At 38.3% G+C, this 22,863-nt stretch overlaps 1 protein-coding gene across 9 annotated transcripts in view; it reads left to right on the forward strand.

Annotated features, from left to right (window-relative positions):
* Positions 1 to 22,863, forward strand: part of astn1 (astrotactin 1) — a 435,323-nt gene that overhangs the window by 263,808 nt on the left and 148,652 nt on the right. For all 9 annotated transcript variants that reach the window (XM_063461087.1, XM_063461088.1, XM_063461091.1 and 6 more), the window contains 2 exons: positions 2,950 to 3,054; positions 9,289 to 9,477. In XM_063461087.1, coding sequence (XP_063317157.1) covers positions 2,950 to 3,054; positions 9,289 to 9,477 — 294 coding nt within the window. The remainder of the gene's footprint in view (positions 1 to 2,949; positions 3,055 to 9,288; positions 9,478 to 22,863) is intronic.

The raw sequence follows: 22,863 nt of genomic DNA on the forward strand, positions 1-22,863 counted from the left end.
AACTGTATATAATTTATAATTGATCAGTAAAAAAAAGGTTGATTCATTCTTTAATTTTGGTTCTCTTGCATCTAGGTCTTTCCCACTGTGGTACTCGATAAATGTTTCTACTTTGTCATGTGTGCCGTTGCAGGCTCATTTCCATGTCTATGTGCTGTGCTTTATCTGCCACCAACTATTTCTTGCCTTGGGTAAGCCAGCAGGTCGGCAGTCAGGGGAGCAAAGAGCATGCATAGCATTTGATAAACTGTGCGGTGGATCAAAATGAAAAAAAAAAAAAAACCAAAGGAAAAACAAACATTTGCACATGGGTGACTTTTTCGGGCAGACGGTGTGGGCATTATTGATGTCAGCAGGGAAAGCTAAATGAGACTATCAGTATATGTAATGTACTGGCCTGTAAATGAATGCTGTGTGAAAAAAAAGCAGCGTGAAAAATATCAACTGATGGCACTCCGTCACATAACTACACCGAGGTGCTCAAGCACTCTGAGGTATCTGACAAAATGCACACAGATCTGCATAAATGAAAAATCTTCAAATTGGGTATTGATTTATCCTGATTAATTTGTTAGTCAACAAGCTGGAGTCCTTATTTGTGTATATGAAAAAATAACACAGTTTGACAGGCATAAAATAGCATTTCCGCATCAGCAAGTTGATTCTCAACGAGAAACTGACGACTGGGATATATAAGCGTGATGTGCAGTGTGACATTTTTAGGAAACTGTGGAAAAGTGAAGGACAAGAGAAGACGTGGCAGACCTAAACTTATCTACAGCAAATGTAAAGTATCTGAAAGTCATGTCCTTAAACATACAAAATAAAACAATAGGGGGAAAAAAATCGAGCAAAGACCTGACTGGAGAGAACCGTCTGACCATTCACTTGATCGATCTACAGTTTGCCATAGTCTTATTAGAAATGGTCTCAGTGAAAGGGTGGCTGTCAAGAAGCCAGTCATTCAAGGAAGGGAAACAAGAAGAAAATGCTGTGGTATACCAAATTACACGAGAACTGGACTGAAAAGGTCTTATGCAGAAATTTTTGAAATCACTATCGGTTTATATGAAGGAGGTCAGGAGGTACAACAGTGTCTACAGCCATCTGTAAAATTCTGTCTCCGCTCTGTCGTGGTTTTTTTGTGGTTATAAACACAGAAAAGTACAGTCAGATTTTGATCCACTGTGCAGAACCATTTAGAAAGCATCTGGTTGGCAACAGCTCCATTTTTTTGAACATGACAATGATCCCAAAGCAAGGTCATAACTGGGTAGAGCTAAATGCACAATGGAACACTGTCAATGATGGACTGGCCCCCCAGAGCCCAGACCTCAGCATCATTGAAGGAGTATACGATCATCTGGACAGAGGATGAAACAAAAATAAGTCAACATCCAAAGAAGAGCTTTGAATAGCCTTCAAGAAGCCTGAAGAAGAAGAGGAAAACATATTTAAGAGAGTTTATACTATGCTGAAGAACAAAAGTGGCCATACCAAATATTTTCTTGCAAGCTGGTTAGAATTGTACAAAACTGTATTTACATGTATATTTGCAGCTTTCATTAAATTGCTACAACTATTTCCTGTTTTCCTAGCAGCATATAAAGAAATTAGCACATTACCAAACTCAATCAATCCTGTGTTTATTTGTTAGCACAGAAGAAAACTTTGAATGTCTGGCATATTAATTCTTAAAAGCAATATTCTGTTGCTGTACAAAATGAGTTTAAAAACTCTGCAGACTAAAGTGGATGACTAGAAATAACAGGACACCAGTTTTTTTTACCTTTTGTTTAGGTTTTTCTTTTGTTTTTTACATGATTTTAATGCAAAGGACAAGTTTATTTGATTTGCAAATAGACTAATAAGCCTTAAAGTTTAAATAATGACTGGAAAATGGTTAATGAAAAACACTCAGCAACATAAATAGTTAACTAATTAGGAAACTTTCATCCACCAATTTACAAATCACACTCAGTATACTATTTTCTCTGTTATACCATGAGACGTTTATCTCTTTTTCAAATGGTAATACTTTTGTCTTAATATATTTTATTAATAAATCAACTAAAAGTAATCTCATTAATTTTGGGGGGGTTGACTTGAACAGAAATTATTGTTGTGTCTGAGTATAAGAGAAGTTATTTTAATCACTTCTAATTATGCATAAACCACAGCCTATCATTGTCATACAGAGGACACAGGTCATAAAAGAGAATACACTGAATTATGGGTAATTACCCTTTTTGTACGAGGCTAATTAGGAGTTATTACAGACTTTTAGTGTTTAGTGCAAATTCAGAGTGAATCAATGAACAGTTGGGATAAAAAAGGAATTTGTGATGAAGCTATTTAGTCTTATGAATAAATATTCAATCTGCTATGATTGTTTTATGATAAACAGCAGGCAGGTTTCAAGAAATAACATTTCTCATATAATTTTAACACTGTGTGACCCTAACTTTCACTGCATGAACTTACATTATAAAGCGCTTTAGAAACTCACAATGTTTGTTTGATATTTGGCCCCAAGATGTAAAAGTTTGCTGTGTGACTAATACTAACATAGTCTTACTTTAGAATTAATGTGTTTTATACTTAAAGGAGTTCAGTATATTAACATATTTCTGAATAAATGCTAATGTTGCCATTTCCTTTTTTTTCTAAGTAGCAGCTAGCTACAGATGCAGATTGTGTTTCTCTTGATCTTAAACTGGAGCCTGTTCTCCCGTCATCTAAGATATTATTCATATTTATTGCATTTCCTTCCTGATTTTTCAGGTAAAGTAAACAAGAATGAAATATAGGGCCATCCTTTGATGTTGCACTGAAGACTGCAATCTCCTCTGATTTGTGGGAGTAAATAACACATTAATATTATAGTTTTCTTTGCTTTATTTATTTTGTTTTACAGGAAGTGTGTTTTTTATGTGTGTATAATTGCAGGTATGGTGAACTACAGCGAGGTGTCTGGTTATCCGCTCGTTCAGCACTGGAATCTTCGCTCTGTGCTCTATCACGTCAAACTCAATCAATGGGTCCTCTCTCAAGGTAAATCACACCGAGCTTATATTACTGATTCTTTATTTATATTGTTAGTAACCTTGCTTCGGTCTCCACTGAGAGGAGCAAGATCGTAATCTATCAGTTACTTAATTTTTAACCAGAAATGCGATTAACTGGCAGACTGCCATCTTTTTTACTGTAATTTTTAGATGCATTTAAAGCTGAGCTTCATATTGCACACCTCGGGTCTTGAATTCCCAATGCAAATTAAGCCATTTATGTAAACACTGCTTTTGTGCTTTAAGGCATTCATTAACAATATTAAAAAGCCACTTTTTTTGTTTAACATTTTTTTTACTTTTATATATTTTTATATATGTGTATCTCCTGTAACAAAAAGTTCAACACAACAGCACAGTCCCAGTATCCATCAAGAAAAGCACACTTGGCTTTACTGCGTTGCCATGACAATGAGGTCTAAATATCTCATGTCATTGTTGAATTTTTTAGACCAAAGTAGCATCATATGATTTAAGTTGTGTCCATTATATAACATGAAACCCATGTTGCAAAGTTAAAAACAGTCAGTTATTGGCTGATCGTGGCAGAGCTGTTCAGCCGCACTGCTTGAAGAAAATAAATGAATGAGGGGTGAGTTCCTTTTAATTAAGTACCTAATTAGATACAAAGTGTTACTTTTAAAAGGGTGCAAACTAACAAGCTACTCAGAAAGCACAACTAGAAAATATAAATGTAATTACAACCTCAAGTTCTTGATCAGCTGAAAAAAACTTGCAGCTAATTGAATATTGAGTAATATCTAGAGGCCGAATGCACGGGTCCAAACTAAATCCGAATAAAACAGCGTAAACATGTTTTTCTAGCAGCAACAGCAAAGGTTGGTAACAGTTCACATAAAACGGTGGCCTTTGTACGAGCACGCAGAGTCAGGCTTGATAATGGGGTGCTAAAGTTTAAGGTGAGGTTAATGCCTCATAGCCCGAGAAAATGAAATCACATAACCGGCAGAGCCCGAAGGAATAGACACGTTAAACAGTTTTATTCATTGTAGGAGGAGAGAGGTTGGAATGTCACAGTGTGATAAGTGAAGATTAAAGTCTGATGAGACACACCGTCAGCTGTGCAAAAGCAAATCCAAGCTCATTGAGAATAGCTTTTTAGGTCTGTTGTCATCTGTGACATTAAAGCTACTTCCCACAAAATCTAGCTGTATAAATAAAGTTTGCACCTGACGTCACATTGAGGGCAATATAGAAACAGTTCTTATCGCGATAACTTTATTGTCATATCAGTCGATAATGATATATGTCACGATAGAAATCAAAAGACTTTTTCTGTCAAGCTTAAAGGTTCTTTTTCACTCCTAAATGTGAACATGTGAGGTTAATTTTGGTCCAAATATTGCTTAAACCAAAATTGTTTGTCAAGTTGTACATGTACTTTAACAGTGTGTGGCTGTGTTTTAAATAAAGAATATAAAAATATAATAATAATAATAATAATAACATGGTAATGTGTCATAAGCCAAAATCTTAATTCACAACAGCCAAAAGCCTCAAGTGTTACATAAGAAAACAAGTAAACTGGAAATCTAAAGTTTCAAAGAAAAAAATGAGTTCCTAATATAAAAAATTAAGTCTATTCTAGTTTTTCGAAAGAAACATACTTTTTTTTTTACTGTAGGGACAAAAAAAACATTGAAACTATTTTTGCATATATCTAGTACAAATTCAAGATTTTTCAAAGGTCTGGTTATACTTTTCCTCAACAGCGTGCCCGTCGTTCGAGTCTCGTTGGGTCGCCATGTTCAGCAAAACTGTCACTCAGGTTTCCATTAACAATTTCTGTTTTCATTTGTCTTTTATCCCACTCACACTACTCGTGTTAGGAGTCCATATGCAGTCTATGCATCAACCTAACCATATATGGCTCTAACTCTGTTCCAACCACATGCCTGGTTCGGTGTGGCACTCGCCGGGGTTTCACGGTCCTGATCCAAACAGGGATAGCATCAGCTCTGTCAGCCATATATTAACCATGTTTCATATTTACCATCAGGAAACATTTTGCATAATAATTATTAGTATCGTTTTATTGCCCAGCTCTAGTTTGAGGTATAAATACATACAAGCTTGTAACAAAGGAAAAAGTTTCAATTAATGTAGCTTATATAACCGATATAGCTTAATTGTAGCTTATACAAATTAGTGTAATTTTGAAAAAGAACACTGTGTTGTCATAACTTATTTTGTAACAGTAATAGCTACAACCATAGAAATGTGTTACTTTTTAATAAATTACACCCAACGCTGCATTTGTTTTGTTTTTTCTCTCTCACTCATTTCCTCACATGATCGTATTTTAAAGCTCAGATGTTTCTTGAGGTACAAGGTAATTGTGGTTTGATGTTAAAGCTTCAATTAAAAACTGGATGTCGCGTTCAAATATGACTATTATTAGTTAATATTATTATTAAATACTAATTAAGATCTACTGTAGCTGGCTGATTTGATGGGTACCCAGAAAGGAGGTCAGTATACAGACATATGCATGCAATTAGAATTGTGCTTGTCTTTTTCTCTGTCTCTCTAATAGTCTGTCATATATCAAACCGCTTTGCTGCCATAGTAAGATCGAGTCATCCTGACAGCGCCTGCCATGCAAACTTCATAGAGTAAGATAACTGTGGATAGGTACTTAGTCAAGCAATACTTTCACTGAAGGCTGCTCCTATTCGCTGTCACGTCAGGGATTATACTGAAGTCCTGATGGGTTTTTCAACACTAACTGTATACATAAAAAAAATAACTAAAAATAAACACATATAATCGGTGTCTGTCTTTTGTCTTTACCACCCTGTATCACTTTAGTTGTTTTGTTGGCAGTGCGTTTAAGGGTAAAGTAAATATTTAAATATTGACTTCAATCTTTCTGCCTAGCCAACAGGAGGATCATTTGATAATTTGGATTTTTGTCATGCTTTAAGTGCATGCATTATTCATAGATCTATCATAAATAGTTTCCCCTCTGATAAGTGAAGGCACCCCACTGTAAATACAGCCACAGCACCTCTAATGCATTTCCAATGGTGCTGCTGTGGTTTGAAAGTGGCTGCCACTTCTGCTGAGGATACACTTTCTATTTTCTCTTCACTCAGAAGCGACTCAACAGCCTCCATCTTTTTTTACTCCCATTTCCCTCTTTAGCTCATCATATTTCAACAGCCACTGGAGGGGTGAGGGTACTGATTTTTACATCTGATAGCAAAGCCCCCATCGCTCATCCTCACTGTGTTCTCTGGCTCGCACTTCAGTGGGCTCCTAATTTAATTTTAGAGAAGAAGTAAGAATGAGCGGAGCATGATTGCTGAGATATTATTACTGCTTCTCCTAGAAATCATAATGATAAAACTTTCCAGTTTTTAATGAGTGGGAATTTCAGTAAACACATGGTCATTTCAAGCTTTCCTTTTTACCAGTCACCATTAACCCAATGTGAAATCACTAAAATAAGAGCATTAGCATTTAACTCATCAGCAAAAACTACAGAGTCATTGTAACAGCTCATTTAGAATTTAGATTGTATTTATAGTCGGCAGTTCTTTAGTAGTTCTTTGACGCCATCACTTTGGGTAAGAACCTGTCATTCCAGTTTAAGATCGAGTACCAAAAGCCTCCAAGACAGATTCAGTTACTCTAGGGGAAAAGAAAAGAACCATTAACTCAGAGGTTTTTTTTTTAGTGTGGATGATGGCACTTTTAAAAAAGAGAAACACAGCCTGATTTGTGATGAGTTCCTGTAGAACATCAAAGAATGATATATTTTCTATTTAAAATTAGGTTAAAGGTAACACAAGTAATCAGTCTTACCCAGCATTTAAATAAAAACAAGACCGGTTGGTTGCTTAGATGACTTATTGTCAAAACACAAAACACATAAACTATATTAGAAGTAGGAGGCTCTGTTCCACAGCATGTCTTTATCCTGTCTTTCTTCTCTCACCCCAACCAGTCGCAGCAGATGGCCCCGCCCCTCCCTGAGCCTGGTTCTGCCGGAGGTTTCTTCCTGTTAAAAGGGAGTTTTTCCTTCCCACTGTTGCCAAAGTGCTTGCTCATAGGGGGTCATATGATTGTTGGGTTTTTCTCTGTATGTATTATTGTAGGGTCTACCTTACAATATAAAGCGTCTTGAGGCGACTTTTGTTGTGATTTGGCGCTGTGTAAATAAAACTGAATTGAATTGAATTGAGTTAGTCATAGCTGTGATTTTCACTTTTTTTTAGTAGCAGTTTTTGAATTAACCCGTAAAAGTTGTGAACTGCTCTAGGGTCCAAAGACCTCATGATATGTGCCAGTTTCTTTGTGATAAAAAATGAATTTAAATTTGATCACATTCATTCTTGACTGTTGTTTTGAGCAGTAGATCACAGAGGAACTGGCAAAACATAGCTTTCAGTCTTAATTTGTAGTTTGTTCAGAAACATACTACTTTCTTAAATTCTGCAAGGTGAATATATCTAAGCCTTGATTATTTCTATTGTTAAAACAGACTATTTAATCTGAAATAGAGATAACACATGTCAAAAAAATGTCAATGCAATCAGGAGCTTTGCTGCTATAACAAATGTATACTATGAATAGCTTGAATAATTACAAATATTACCAAAGCTTAGACAAATACTTGTGTGTAGCTGCTGTTTCGGTTTCACAACGACTCTGTACTTATGTGTTAGCATCTACCTTTACTTCCATAGTTACCAATATAAGGATTCACACCCAAGAAAACACTGCAAATATAAAAATAAAGACAGAGTTGCAGTTCAAGGTGACAAATTTTAAACATTTATTCTGTATTCTGTTTGAATGTGTTCATGCTCACAGCTTAAATAAGTGTACAGTTTTGTCTCCCATGCTGCAGTGTTAATACTGACTGGTTATCAGGACACTGCAGGCTTTGTGTGGGAGATGTGTTGTTACACACTGTTTGGTTAGTTTCAGGCACCAAAATCACTAGGTTAGGTTTAGGAAATGTCATGGTTTGGTTTCCAATAAGCCCACTCTGCATGTTGATAAATGACTGTGAAGGGTACCTAGTGCATTCAAACGTGCGTCAATTGCTCCAGACCGAGCATCCATATGTGACAAGTTGGAAGTGAGGCAGGGCTCTCATATCCGTGTGAGGACACTGTGGATAATCAGCACTGTTTGGTTAAAAGGGTTCATGAATAGTAAGCAGCTGGCTCAGAAGTTCACTAAACCCTTTTAAGACATTTGGTGCCAGACACCTGACAGAAACTCCAGCTTCACCCAGTGTAATTTTAAATAGTTTGTGATGTTAAATAAGTGAGACAAACGTGGATTAAAAAGGGCAAAAATTTCTTCAAGATAAAAATAGAAACTTAAAAAAATGTAGCTGCCAGAAATCACATAGCCATGATCTTGTTATAACCACAATTTGAATATTTTAAATTTAAGACTTTAACTAGTCTATCACATAATAAGGGTTATCATGGTAATTTGGCTTTATATCACAATGTATATGGACATTTTTTTAAAGTCGCATTGACTGTCAGAATTCCAAATTCCCTGATTCTTGCTTTTTCCTGTTACCACTTTCCAACTTTCCACTTGCAGCCTACCTTTATACGTAACACACTGGTGCTCCACACTGAGTTTGCCTGGGAGAGTTCAGGCTCTGTTGAAGAACAAAGGCGGTCACACCAAGTACTGACTTCCAAGCTTGCTAGAATTGTATATCCTTTATTTTTACCGTATATACTGCTTTTATACTGTAAGTATGTTTTTAGAAGTTTCAATAAATTGCTCAAGACTTTTGCACAATATTGTAAATTATATCACCTCTGTTTATACTTACTTTTAATGGTTTTAGTGACTAGCTTGCTGATACATCAAGTTGCCTATGCTAATGTCTCCACCAGCCCAACATTGACCTTTAAGTATGTTAGTATTTTGTATAAAAATGCTAATGTCTAGCGACTAATGATTATCCCAGTGCCTGACAAAGTAGCAAAAGACCAAAATTAAAACAAACTCAAGGTCGAATACAAATACTTACAATATGATAAACTGAAAAAACTACCCAGTATATATCATATGTCCTCTGAGAATATGCAGGATTTTCATTAAGGAAGCTTATCAAGATGTACTATTAAGGCTTGAGCAGAAGATGTACTGTAGCGTAGCAAATATGACATCCCTGTTTGTTTGTTTTTTTGTAACATCGTCGTATTTTTTCCAGCCTTCAGCTCCGCAATTCATTCTCTGGATGGAGCCACACAGCGGAGCGACTTTGTCTCCATCCTCAGGGAGTTTGGGAACCACTACGTGCAGGAGGCAGTGTATGGCTTCCAGGAGTCCTGTACCATCTGGTACCCCAACAAACAGGTACAGAGGCAGCTGTGGTTGGAGTACCAGGACATAAGCAAAGGTATGGGATACACACTCACACACTGTTGTTGTCATGTCAAATTATAGTTTTAAATGTCACTTTCACAAAATACATCGAAACGTGTGTATGTGTGTGTGCATATGTGGGTGCCTGTGGGGGGGTGGACAGGATGCTTATGTTACAAATTTAGAAGTGTAGAACCCTTGATCTTCTTTCAGCTGCACATTAAATGCTTGCCAGGAGAAACACTTGAGCCTCACATGGGACCTCTTCTAACAAAGCCTTAGCTTCTTTGTTGGTCGTAACCGGTTGTAGAGAACTGTAAGTCTTCCAGGAAGGCAGTCTTTTTTTATCCTTCTTCATCTTCTCACACCGTTTTATGGAAATGCCCCTTCAATATTGTTTAGGTTTGTCTTTAACGGGATTTGAATTGCCACACTTTTTCCTATAAACCATGCAAACACAGAAATAAGAGTATGTCATTAGGACTTGGCATCAATCTTTGATATTTTTGTTCAACAAAAATATTGAGAGCAGGCTGAGGCAACATGCTAAATACAGGCATAAAAACAAAGAAACCTGGCACATGATTAGGAGCAGGCTGGGAGTATAGGACAGTACAGGATCATTAGCTGAGTACAATCAGGAAGGGTTGGAACATTTCAGGAGACAGGACTAGGGAGAAAAACCATGTTGGAAGGTGGACGTGACAAGTTCTGAAACAGAGTGAATGCATGGAAACTAAATGCTGAATGAATTACTGATAAAACAACTGTTAGAAACCAACAGCCAATTTTAGACTCTACTGACAGACTGTAGCTTCATTTTTAGTATTTTTCACACTTTTTTAAACAACACAACATGCACATCTATTCAAATCAATTCAGTTTTATTTATACAGTGGCAAATCACAACAACAGTCGCCTCAAGGTGCTTTATATTGTAGGGTAGACCCTACAATAATACATACAGAGAAAAACCCAACAATCATATGACCCCCCATGAGCAAGCACTTTGGCGACAGTGGGAAGGAAAAACTCCCTTTTAACAGGAAGAAACCTCTGGCAGAACCAGGCTCAGGGAGGGGCGGGGCCATCTGCCTAGTGCTCCAATGGGGTGATATAGTACTATAAGGTCATTAAGATAAGATTGGGCCTGATTATTTAAGACCTTGTATGTGAGGAGCAGGATTTTGAATTCAATTCAAATCTCATGGCAAATATTACACTAAAATTTATAGTTAAATAAATTTTTATTTAACTATATATTATTATATTTTGGATATTTAGTTTACTGAGTCTAGACTAAAACTCAAAAAATGTAAATTATGACTAAAGCTAAATCAAACTTTGCTGCCAAATTGAACAGGGAGGGACAAAATAAGGCTTAGCTGTTATGTACCTCAATTTGTTTAATGTAATTTAATCCGTTGATCTAGTACTTGTACAATTACCAGTTTCCAGGCTTTGTCTTCTGTCCACATGTGCAAAGGGAGAAGATTCATCCATGCAGATTAGAGCTTTGTGCTCTCTTGCCCACAATTGTAAAGGAGTGAAATATAGACTGAGGTGTGGCTTTGCACTATAAGCAGCATTGTTCTATCACATGTGATTTCTTCCCTCTCCAGAGGCACTTACAGCGCTGCTACTTTACGGTCTAACAATCAGCGAATCGATGACTTTCCTTTTGGTTTTATTACTCAAAATGCTAGCATATGTCAGCCATCCATCTCTTTGTTATACGTGCTTGTTTTTTCAGTAAGTCGCTGCAGACATAACTGATAGTCCGTCTCGCCTTACCATTTCACCCCAGTGGCTTCAAAGTGTCTGCAGTCATTTCCTCTGTTTGATCCAGCCACTTTTCTTCCTTTCCCTTGTTTTGTCCAAGGACGCCCCTGCTGCGCTTCACCGTTCACTCCCAGTTACCTGTGCGCTGATAGATGGCATCAAATAACTGGGTTTTTCTGCCATCAGGAAAAGAGGATTACTCTTCATTTTCTAACAGTTTCTGACAGGCCAGTTGCAGACGCTGCTAAATGACTCGTGTAGTCCGTGGTTTTTTTTCACGACTTTACGATTGATTATCGTCAGATTTATTCTTACGCATGAATACATAGCAGATATTGACAACTTTTAAATAATATATTGCATTAATTAATGTTAAAATTAGTGATATTTATAACAGAGTAACAATAAATATTTTAAATAGCAACATTCCCCATTATTTGTGCACTGACAAATAGGCAATAGTTTTCATTTCTAATTATGATTTACTTTTCTTTAAAAGTACTACCGCTGCATCTGTGGTCATGAGCTGCCATGTTGAAACAACATCTGATTTAGTCCATGTGGGAATGAAAATCCGATTGTCTGAACTCGTGCAAAATCCATCCAGAATCTATTATTCCTGTCAAATGGGAGCACAATGATTGTGCTGTGCTGTGAAGTACTGAAATGATTCAATCTAAGAGGGCTAACCGTTTCAGTCTGGCCCGGGACCATCCGTTTCTAGGAAAAGAAATTGATTCCATTGGCAAAAAACTTGAAATCAGAGTCATCTTTCTTAATCTCTTCCTGACTTCTTGGAACCGTCCTGTCCTTTTGGAGGGGAGTAATGAGCTCACAGGAGGGTTTGATGATCCATGTCCTCACCCCTTGCTCCAAATACAAGATGTGCCCAATTCAGTGAGAAGTTTGGCGGATCATTTTCTGCATCTTAGCTACTTGCGTTTGAGCTGCTTCTACGTTATTTTTAGATGGCAAAACATGAAATCAGTTATGACATGATTTAAAGAGAAAAAAAATTGCTATTGTGTTTTTCTCACTACATGAAATGAAATTCGGCTTCAGATAATGGACTTCTAAGGGTAGAAACAGTTTTCCGAGTGTGCAGCGGTCCTCTCATCTGTGCGTTGGTGTAGCTCCAAGCTCTTCTTCTTTATAAACTGCATATGCAGTTTATACTCTGATTGTATAATATCATCATTATAATTTCATTTTTATGCAAAAAATAAAAAATCAAATTTTTCCCACATAATGAAATACTGCTGTTTGAAATATAAGGGGAAACTTTTGAGTTTGTACTCAAAACAGTCTCTCCTTCCGTGTGGATTATGAGTACAAATTTAATAAAAAAGAACTTTGGGATATTTGGAGATGATTGTGCATCAGCTGTGAATTATAGCTCAGCAGACTGGAGCTCAGAGGGTTAAAGAACCGCATAGTGTACCAGGGTGTGTAAAGTTAATTGAAGACTTTTGCAAGTTGTTTCTTATGACCCAGGAACCTGAAAAGAACACACATTGACAGAAATGTACACACACACACACACACACATTGCGATACTGTCACTGCTGTATCTGTTATGTTTGTGAAGACGCTGCCATAGCTCATTAACCATGGTCAGTCGGTGTGTGCGCGTCCATGTGTTTGGCCATGATGCCTTGTCTGGGTGATTAATGGCGCTTTCTTGCCTGCACTAGGTTGTGATCGGAGTTTCCTATTGTCAGACACATGACCTCAATTACCACACGAGAGATCAGACATGAACAGCATCAAAGCTGGTGCTGCTCTCTTCATGTTACAAACATTTATTTCAGTGACAACATGTGTTGGAAAGTTAAGAGCCTTTAAAGTTTCTGTTTTCTCCACCTCTCCAGAGTTGGCAGGTGGTGTCCTTTAGGCCTTTGCATTGTTTTTCCAGCTGACAGTTTTACTGGTTTGGTGTCATTGCTTTTGTATACAGTGACTGGCAGCACTAACACATTGCAGACAGGCCAAGCTAACGGCTAGTGAGTGAGCAAAGCTTAGTAGCTGAGAAACCAAATAAGAGGTGGTGGAAACCAACACCCATTGCGTGTCTCCCCTCTGTTTTTCTTTCTAGTTTGTTGTTGCTGTTTGAAGACTTTGACTTTGGTTTCCCACAAAATAAAGGTTTGTTTTTAGTTTATTCTTGTCAGGCTGGCGTTTGGGTCCTATTCTGTCTACCCTTGACATTCTAGCATTTCTGTGTTTTACTTCTGTGTCTAAAATCCACCAGTGCAGATTTAAGAGATACTTTTTGGTGCTTGTGACCTACAATTTCATGTCTATTTTCGAGAGGATTGGGACCCAAAGTTTCCAAGTATCACATAGAATTGTCACTAGACGATCAATATCATTCACTTGAGATATCAGGGCCTAAATGTTGTGGCTGATCACAGGTTATGTTATAAATTTGAGGATAAATGCAGCAGATGTAAAAAGTTTGAAATCTGTTTTTAACCACATATTTTCTATTTTGTTGCAAAATTTGGTTCTGACTTCAAACTTTATGAGAGGAAGTTCTAGACCAGTCTCCCAAGGTTATATGCTTCCATACTAATGAGGAAAATCGCTACCTATTGTGTGGGTTGCTCAGAAAATATTTCAAGAACTTCTTTTAAACACTCCTGAAATTAGGACAGTACCGCAGCCGTCTAAGCACAGAGTGGATGTGAATATGATTAGCCTTATTTAGTTTGCCTCGTGTCTCATTCACTGAGTGACCTGTTACATGGAAAATATGTGGGGACTAGTTTGCTTGAAAACAGCTTCAAAATAATTAGATGCTTTGGAGTTCTGTCAAAACACTCCAGCAGCAATTAAAAACGGAATATGCTTCAAAACCACCTAAAGGTGACATTATAGAGCTTGTTAAATTGTTAAATGTCAGATCAAATTGAAAATATTGAATACTGACAGGAATTTCAGATACCAGTGAAGGTGTACCTGCAGTAAACACACAGTGAGAAGTGCTGCACGAGATTAAATGTCTTTGCTATTGTTTTCACCATCAATCTTTTCTCTATCTTCTTTCCCTCCGACTAGTGTTCTCCACCTTTCCCCTCACTTTCTCTCTCGACTAAATCACTACGACCTCAACCACAGCCCCCCCTTCTCCGCCAAATCAGGTGTTGGGTTTTTACCATCCTCTTCAGTGCAGTGTCGTGTGCTGGTATGTGTGTAAGTGTGATCACCCTGCCAGAAGCCAGGTAAAAATAGGTGCCTTATTTATTCTATTAGGACCTGTCATTTTAACAAAGAAGCAGCCAAGAAAGTCTGGCTCCAGGGCAGGAGGGACTGCAAGAGGAGGGGGAGGAGAGTGGTGAGGAAGAGTAGAAAAGACATGGAAGAAATTATTCAGAACTGGCTCTCACCTCTGTGACCCCCTCTCCACCCGCACACAGCACACACACCTTAGATTAGCACCACCTGCCCTGTCTAGTTACCACCTAGAAATTATGCAAACCTCACTGATTCCTGGCACTTTCCTTCTCTATATATACTTCTAATCTTCTGGGTCTTAGAATTTGTGCATCAGTATATAAGCAGTGTTGATTTTACTGCATAAACGTGTCAAATTAAAGCTGTGCTTAAACACTTATATCCTTCTAAAAACACTAAAAAGAAACACTAAAAAGAAGTGGGTGGTCTTTCTGTGCTATGTGCTATGCATTACACCTACAGGAGATGCTTTGCCTTGGAAACTGCTGCCATGAAGCTCCCAGCACACGGTGTTTGTGTTGATTGATTTGTGTGTGTGTGTGTGTGTGTGTGTGTGTGTGTGTGTGTGTGTGTGTGTGTGTGTGTGTGTGTGTGTGTGTGTGTGTGTGTGTGTGTGTGTTGTTGTTGACTTTTACGCACTATGCACCTCAGCACTCAATGAACCCGCTCTGTAACCTTATGTAGTCTGCCACTTCATGGCTGAGTTGCTGTGGTCCCTGAAATCTTCCACTTTGCAGGAATGCTACTTCCAGTTTGTGGAATATCTGGGAGGAAGGAAACTTAATGAACTTGCTCGTGTTGCAACACTACAGTCGATTTCAGCATACTCCTCAGATTGACCCCGTCTTTCACAAATAGCAGGGTGCGTGATGGGACTTTTGTCCATAAATGTATGCTGCAAAAGTGCGAAATTACAGACCAGCTTACATAGATAAAAGGATGAGCTCGATGTAGCGGATGTATAAAGAGGGACATTAATGGAAATTGAAATAGGTGCCTTATAATAATTCGTTCAGCAGGCTCAAACCAATCATCTTTAATTATAATTTTTAAGTGAACAACAACAAAAATAGCTGGATTTGCAAATTATTCCTTTTGGTCCCTTTTTTAAATTTCTCAGTTTTCTTCTGATTTTATCCCAGAAGTTGGTGTTCCCATTCATTATCCCTCCTGCACTGCCTGAGTTTGTGTTTTCAGTCAGAATTACAGCCTTCAGTTTCATCTGCAGTGGGCGGGGCAAATTCAGGGATCTAGAACCTGATCCGTTAATACAGTGTTTACATATATCTGCAATCTCTGCAGTTTCTAAGAGGTTTGTAACATGGGCATTGCATTAATTACAGAAAATATATAGCACATTTATCAACATGTATCTAGCGTGCTACCTTGTTTACCAACTCGTCTTAAAGTGCTCATACTGTTCCCATGTCAAGATGAAAATAACACACAGAATGTGAATGTGTTGCAGAGAACTGTCACATAGCGAGTCTTAAGCCCAAGGCTGTAAAGACGTCTATAAATATTCTACATGTTCAGCTCTGGGGCTAGGTCTCCAAAGGTTGGTTAGAGTCATGCTTTTTTTTGTCAAGGCTGCTCTAATATTTTGGTCCTGGTATCTTATAGTGAGCTCACAAAAAATGTCATAAACAGATTTTTAAAGGATGTTCTCTGCAGATACTTTCCTCAACATGTTTGCCTGTAGATACTGGTAACCCAAAAAAAACACTTTTTTTTCCCTCCACAGCATTATCAGATAAACACTGAAAAAGCTGACATTGCTTCTCCAGTGTGAGTGTTTTTTGCAGCAATAATATTCCCCTTATGTGCATCTTCAGAACAGATGACTCCTGGAAAAGTGAGTCATTTGTGTAGGTTTGTGAGAAAACATAACCTTTATTTTTTTTCTGCAATAAATTGCTATTTTACTCGATCTTAAAGACGATGGAAGCATTAACCCATCGTTAATATTCAGCAGAGAAATGTAATTCTGCTATCACTGTAATTACCACTTTTGTCAGATGTAAGAACATGAACTATATGTGTCAGTCATTTTATGGCAGAAAGCTGACGAGCGGTGATGGGAGCATCACAGCCAGCTGTACTGAACAAGGAGTTTGCATTTAAACTTTAACACTCTAAAGTTAAGCGTTGACTTTTTTCCTCTGACAACAAATGACACTTTGAGACAACTGGTCGGGAGATTCTGGGCAGTGGGACACCTAAAAGAGAAAAAACCCCAAATATATGATCTGCTGTCCTCGGTGCTGACCTCTTTGAGGACTCGTTCAAAATTCTGCTCAGACGCTCTCCTACCTGACTTGTGAGCCAAGTAAACCATTTGCCTTTGATGCACCGTCACACGTGTCGACCCTTTGCTTACATTCCTCTTTTAAAACAGTTTGCTCCATCTGAAAATCGAAGGAAATCTTTAAAAATAAAAATAATCTATAAACAGTTATTCACTGAATGCAATATTTTCTGTAGATAATAACATTAATATCTTAGTTGGACCTAAAACAATATTTATAACATTGCTTTAGTGTGCATGCAAATTGTAGAGCGTCTGTAACTGACCCTTCAGGCTAGATTAAGCTTCATATTTTTGTATCATCTGATACGTAGTTTTTCATAGCAGGCAATGCAGCGCGAACACTGACAAGATACCTGTGATTACAGTTTACTGCTCATTGTTTATTGTGATGCTGTTGTGTTCGTTTGGATTCACCGTGCTCAGCTGCACAGTTTAAATAATGAGCTGCAATCTTACATCAGTCATTTGCAGTGTACTTGTTCTTTCTGCACTGAATGTTTTATGACACTTATTAATAGATATTCTCAGTAAATAAACTAGTGAAAATAATATAACATTTAGTGGTGATAAATCGATGTAATACCACCCGATGCAGAGTTGGAAATACATACCGGAAAAGTTTTGTTGTGTCATGTAGATATAGAAAGCGGCATGATTTACGATGTGAAACTTCATCTGCAATAAGTCTAAAATACTGTCAAAGTGCAGCTTTCTGTTAGGGATATTTTGTTCAGGGATGCTTGGAAACATTTCTTAGTCTCAGCTCAATATATGTGTGACCTCTTTTTACTCTCCTGCCAAACCTACTAGTTATGAGAGACAGGTAAGGTCAGGGAGTGACAGTAAAGCATGATGCCAGTCCGGCCTTTAGAGGAATAAAAAAAGAAGAGCGGGAAGGGCAGAGGAGAACGTGAAAGAGGTGAGGAGAAAGTTGGAGCCATTAGACAAAAAAGACAAACGGTCGAGCCTTATGAAGAAATGAAGCGCTGGCTTCCCAAAAACGTGCTTGGAGAGGTCTTAAAAACGTAAAGAAAAGATGACAGGAGAGGAAGGTGAGAGGAGGCGGTTATAAAGAGCCAAGAATGGGTTTGACAGAGGAGATGCAGCGGAGAGGAGGTGAACACTGTCGCAGCTGTGATACAGAGGCAGCAGATCGGAGGAGGTGTGGGTGGAGGTGTTGGAGGAGATGTCGTCTGCCTCTCTGAGGAGGGGGTGGGGTGATAAATGTCTCCTGCTTGTTCAGTCACCAGGCGATTACAGACAGCCGTGGAGCAGATGTCTGCTAACTCCTTCCTGTGAGTGTGCGCTCACGTGCGTGTTTTCCAATGCAGCTGTTTTCACTCGTATCAAAGGGTTTCTTTCTGTCTGCGCGCATTTGTTTATGCACGCACGTCTTAAAGCACGTGTGTGGGTTTCTGCGAATGTGAGCCACAGTGTGTGTGTGTGTGTGTGTGTTAGAGAGTGTGTGATTCAGCAGCAGAAGGATATAGAAAAGTCTCATCCGACTCGTCGAGTCTAACGAAGTGAAACTGCTCCTGCAGCTAAAGTTGAAGTCGAAGATGAGAAACAGATTGTCCGGCTACTCCGCCACAAAATTGGTTGATTTCAAGCTTTGTCAGCACAGTTGCAGACAACTCACCTCACCAGAAAACACAGAGCCCAGCAGATATCAGTTTACGTACAACAGGATTATACAAATCGCATTACCATAGGATTATCTGAAAATAAAGACAAAGAAACATGCTACTGGCACAGAGAGGTCACTAATCAAATTGCAGATACTCTCAGAGATGATGAGGAGTAACCCTGCTGGGCAAGAAAATGTTAAAAAGCAAAGGAGGTAAAAGTAAGCTCTCTTTATCTACACTCAAAAGAATTTTGTGCCCAAAACGGTGAGAATAAAGAAAAATTGGTGTTCCCTGACCAGTTGTGATTGGTCACTTGCAGTCACAGTACAATACAAAACTTGGTATCCGTACCACGAGATAATACATCAATAGCAGGAAGATAGCATTCAGAATAATAGTCCAAGGAACTCTGCTAAGAAGGAGAACAAGTCTTGCAGCAGGATTTCTTTCCAAGTTCAAATAAAATACAATTTTTAAGTCACATTGTGAGATCTGCAGGTGAAGATGTGATATTCAAGCAGGACAATCATGGATTTCCAGTAAGATGCTCACACAGAAACATGGATGCATACACAGCCACACACTCAAATGAGAAGGGTAGGCAGCCTTAAATCTGCTGTTTATGAGACAGCTGTGAGACATTTTCTTTGCTCAGCAAAGTGCTCATTTAAGACAGGTTTATTTCATCAAAAGTGGAAGCCTAAAGGATATCATAGGGAATGAATAGTCTGTCTGAGTCAGCTTAGGGTTTGATAACTCTGGGCATTTTCAGCTTTGAAAGACGGGATTGGGTGGATAGGGGTAATGTTTCTTATGACAGGGTAGAAATGCCGTTTTCATACCTCTTTCTACATATATTCTACATTCTAGACTTGAGGCAAAACTGTCAGCTCTAACATATACATTAGTCCACATACAGTGCCTAATATTATCTTAATCAGGGTACAAATATAGCACTTTGTTCATGATAAAAATGTGAACATTATGTAGGTAGGATAATTGGTGTTCATTAATGTTTTGTGAACACAGCAAACCTTTTACGCCTGAGGCAAACCTGGAGACTAGCTAAAAGCTAAAGCCAGCAAATCCTGTGTGAAGGCAAACAGTTGCCCGTTCTTGCAGCAGAGCAAATATGGTTGGAAGCCATCAGTTTGCACTGTTTAAATGCAGTGACATTTGTGCTGAAAAGGCCAAAAAAGGAGGGGGGAAAGTGCAGGGTTTGGGTGAGGTCCTGCGTGCTACTGTATATTCCACAGAGAGGGTTAGAAAAGGGAATTGAAGAAATTTGTAAAACCGGGTCAATGTTAGGTAATCCTGTATTTACCGCTGTGTGTACCTTATTGAAACATCATCGATTACTGATGTAAGTCACAAATATCAAACATGCGAAGAAAGAAAGTTCGGGCACAACCGAACAACTCGGAAGAATTCAGATGAGCCTTGATCTCCAAATCATTCATAATTGGCGATGAGTTGGGCAGTAGGTGTCCCACAATGTCACGGTTTGCAAAAAACCCCGAAATCTTCAAAGTAAAACAGGAAGCACGACAATTTACAAAGACACAGACTAGACCAGGGGACACGGCTGATAGGGGAGACATAGGAGACGCTAGACAGGAAACTAGACAAGGGGCATGAAGCACAGAGGAGGCGTAAAGGCAGAACCGAAGAACTAGAAAACTCCAGAAAATATAAAAAGAAGGATATTAATAATCAAAACTTAAATACTAAGTTATCAGACTCAGCCAGGACAATGACAGTTAAGTCAGTAGCTATAGTAACCATCACTAATAACTGGTATACTGATAGTTCAGCTTATTTACTATAAAGAAATAATGAAATTCTAATGAGTTATTAGTCATTGGTTAGTGATTGGCTTGTAGTTGTGCTGTGTACTGTGTGGTGCATCTCTAAACATTAATTGGCTGAAATTTAATTTGGTTTTTTTTTTAATTGTTTTTACTATTTTGTTGAATTTTAAGGTTAAAGCTTTAGGAGAGGATTGGAGTTAGAGTTACATAACAGTGACTTACAATTTAGACTGGTCTTACTATTGCAATGGCACATGCATCACAGGACAAATGCCAGCAGCTGTACCCAAGCAGTGATATTTAAAATGCTTTCCACTGATAAGTAAGGAAATCCACAATCCATTAACCTTTACCCTATAGTTTACAATATGTTCAATCCACGGTAGAGCGCTTGAAATGTTCACCTTATAGTCAAAAGGTCTCCAGTTCAAGTCTGGAATGAGAAACAAACCCAGGCTCATACTGCTAAAGCTCGTCGGTCTCTCTGAAACGAGCAGCGTTGAATCTTTGTCCCTGTGATTCTCATTGTTGGTTTAAACACATTAAATTTCACAAAAATTCAAATGAGTGAATAAGAAAAAGTGAAAAGCATATTTGTAGTATTAGCAGTGCATACAAGGAGCCGTGCGCGCGCACTTTTTCTTCAACTCAAGCAAACCACCCTTTGAAAGCCTCGCGTCCCTTCACCTTCACCTCCTGTCTGAAATGCACTGCTCAGTAAAGTGCAGGCGGCAAGCTACTTGTGATCCATTATGTATCGTGGCCCTCCCGGTGTTATTCAGTATTTTCTAATCATGTCTTACATGATCTGTTTCAGTCTAGCCACTCGAACATCCTCTCTTCTCCACAGAAATTTAATTCCACTCTCTTCTAGTCAAGGTCGTCCCACAGATGAAATTTAAACATTTTATTCTCCTTTGTGGGAACGCACAGAGGAGGCGAGAGGAGTGGAGGAGCAGCCAGCCTGGCATCATCACCATTCTCCCTTCATCACTCTCTCTCTTTTTCCTGGTTTTTCTTATCACCACACAAAGCACAGCTGGACCCATCTACGTGGTTTTTCCTTTTCCAAGGAGTCAACCTTTTGCTATTTCTTGTTTTATTTTTTCTCTGTTTTCTTATCTTTTCTCTCTCCATCTCTGTCAGCTCTGTTTCCACCTTTACTTTCTCTTCTTTCCATTGCTTTGTACTAAGAGTAGTCTTAGTACACTGAACTTCCCATGACAATATAGAGAATATAGTCATTGTTCTTTGAAGCATTGCTAGACTAGCAGTGATGTAATCCAAGAAGATATATTGTGTAGTACATGCTGTAATAATTTATACTGTGTGGGCCTTTGATATGTTGTACTGTATTAGAATATACAGGGCTGGCCTACAGTGATTTGTTTGTGTGAAGTGAAGGACTGAGCTGGGTGCAGATGAGGAACACAGTTACTGTCACAGTAGGAGTTTTATTTTATCCCCCCAAAAAGTTGTAAAAATCCAAATATCACCAAAACAGTTTTACCAAAAAATGAGATTGTAGTTCTGGGCCCTTAGAAGAAGTGAAATAAACAGAAATTAACTCCAGTTTTGTGCCAAAACTCTGGCTCAAGCCCACAGGGGGGAGCAAACACTAACACATTTTGTAGTTACACACAAACCAAACAAGCAGTTGGTTTAAAAGATACACACAGATAATTAACACCTCAATACCCAAATGAAGAATCAGAGGAAATAAACATCTTATGCAAAGTTATATAGCTGCAGTTATTTTTGGTTTATTAGACCTGGGTGGAGTTAAAGTTTGGAAAGTTGTGAGATGCCACCGAACTCAAAGTACAATCATGACAGAGAGAGATGTCAATCACTGTGCGTCTGGCACCCGCAGAACGCTCAGAGGAGGTGTGAAGGCCAGTTCTTCATTTAAGCGTCTCTGTTGCCGCCTGGGTCTGTTTGAGCTCGATTTTCTCATTTGGCACAAGCGCAATGGTCCACGTGGACCCTTTGGGCAGATGTCTACACGTGGTCCAAAATTTAGACTCTAAATGGCAGCTGATCCACAATGATGAGAATAGAATAGTGTATTTGGATAACTTTGAAGTTTGAATGAAGGTATGGGATTCTGTTTTTGTACTTTTCCTGCCTGATGCATTTAATTAAAGAAATATTCTCAATAACATAAACAAGGAAACAAGTGGCCAAATGCTTAGATATCAGAAATCTCAGAAAAAAAATGAAACTTTGTTGCCAGTTATATGAATATACAGTCATATAGTCACAAATGCAGTAAATAACATATTGATTTAGTGAGACGTTGTAGTAAGTACTTATTTAGGATCCCTGCTCAGCAGAAGACCTTGCCTGCTTTTTATGAGAAGAAGCTTGAGTGAGTGATCAGTCACACTGTTTTTATGATTGACACTGTAGCCTCAGGAGTGAAGAACCATACACAGTCATGGTACACAATTCTACTGAAGCATATAATACACAACTAAAGGACAAAATGTTACAAGAAAAAAAACTAATAAAGCAGGAAAACTACAAACATATCAACTAATCTCAACTCAGCTGTCAGCTGTACTTTGTACTAAAGTGAGATAGGACGTTCCTCTATAATGGTATTGTGTAAACTAAAGTTTTTAAAGCTGTGTTTACAGCAAGGCCAA

Source organism: Pelmatolapia mariae, linkage group LG18 (genome assembly GCF_036321145.2).
Source record: "Pelmatolapia mariae isolate MD_Pm_ZW linkage group LG18, Pm_UMD_F_2, whole genome shotgun sequence".
Lineage (NCBI taxonomy): Eukaryota > Metazoa > Chordata > Actinopteri > Cichliformes > Cichlidae > Pelmatolapia > Pelmatolapia mariae.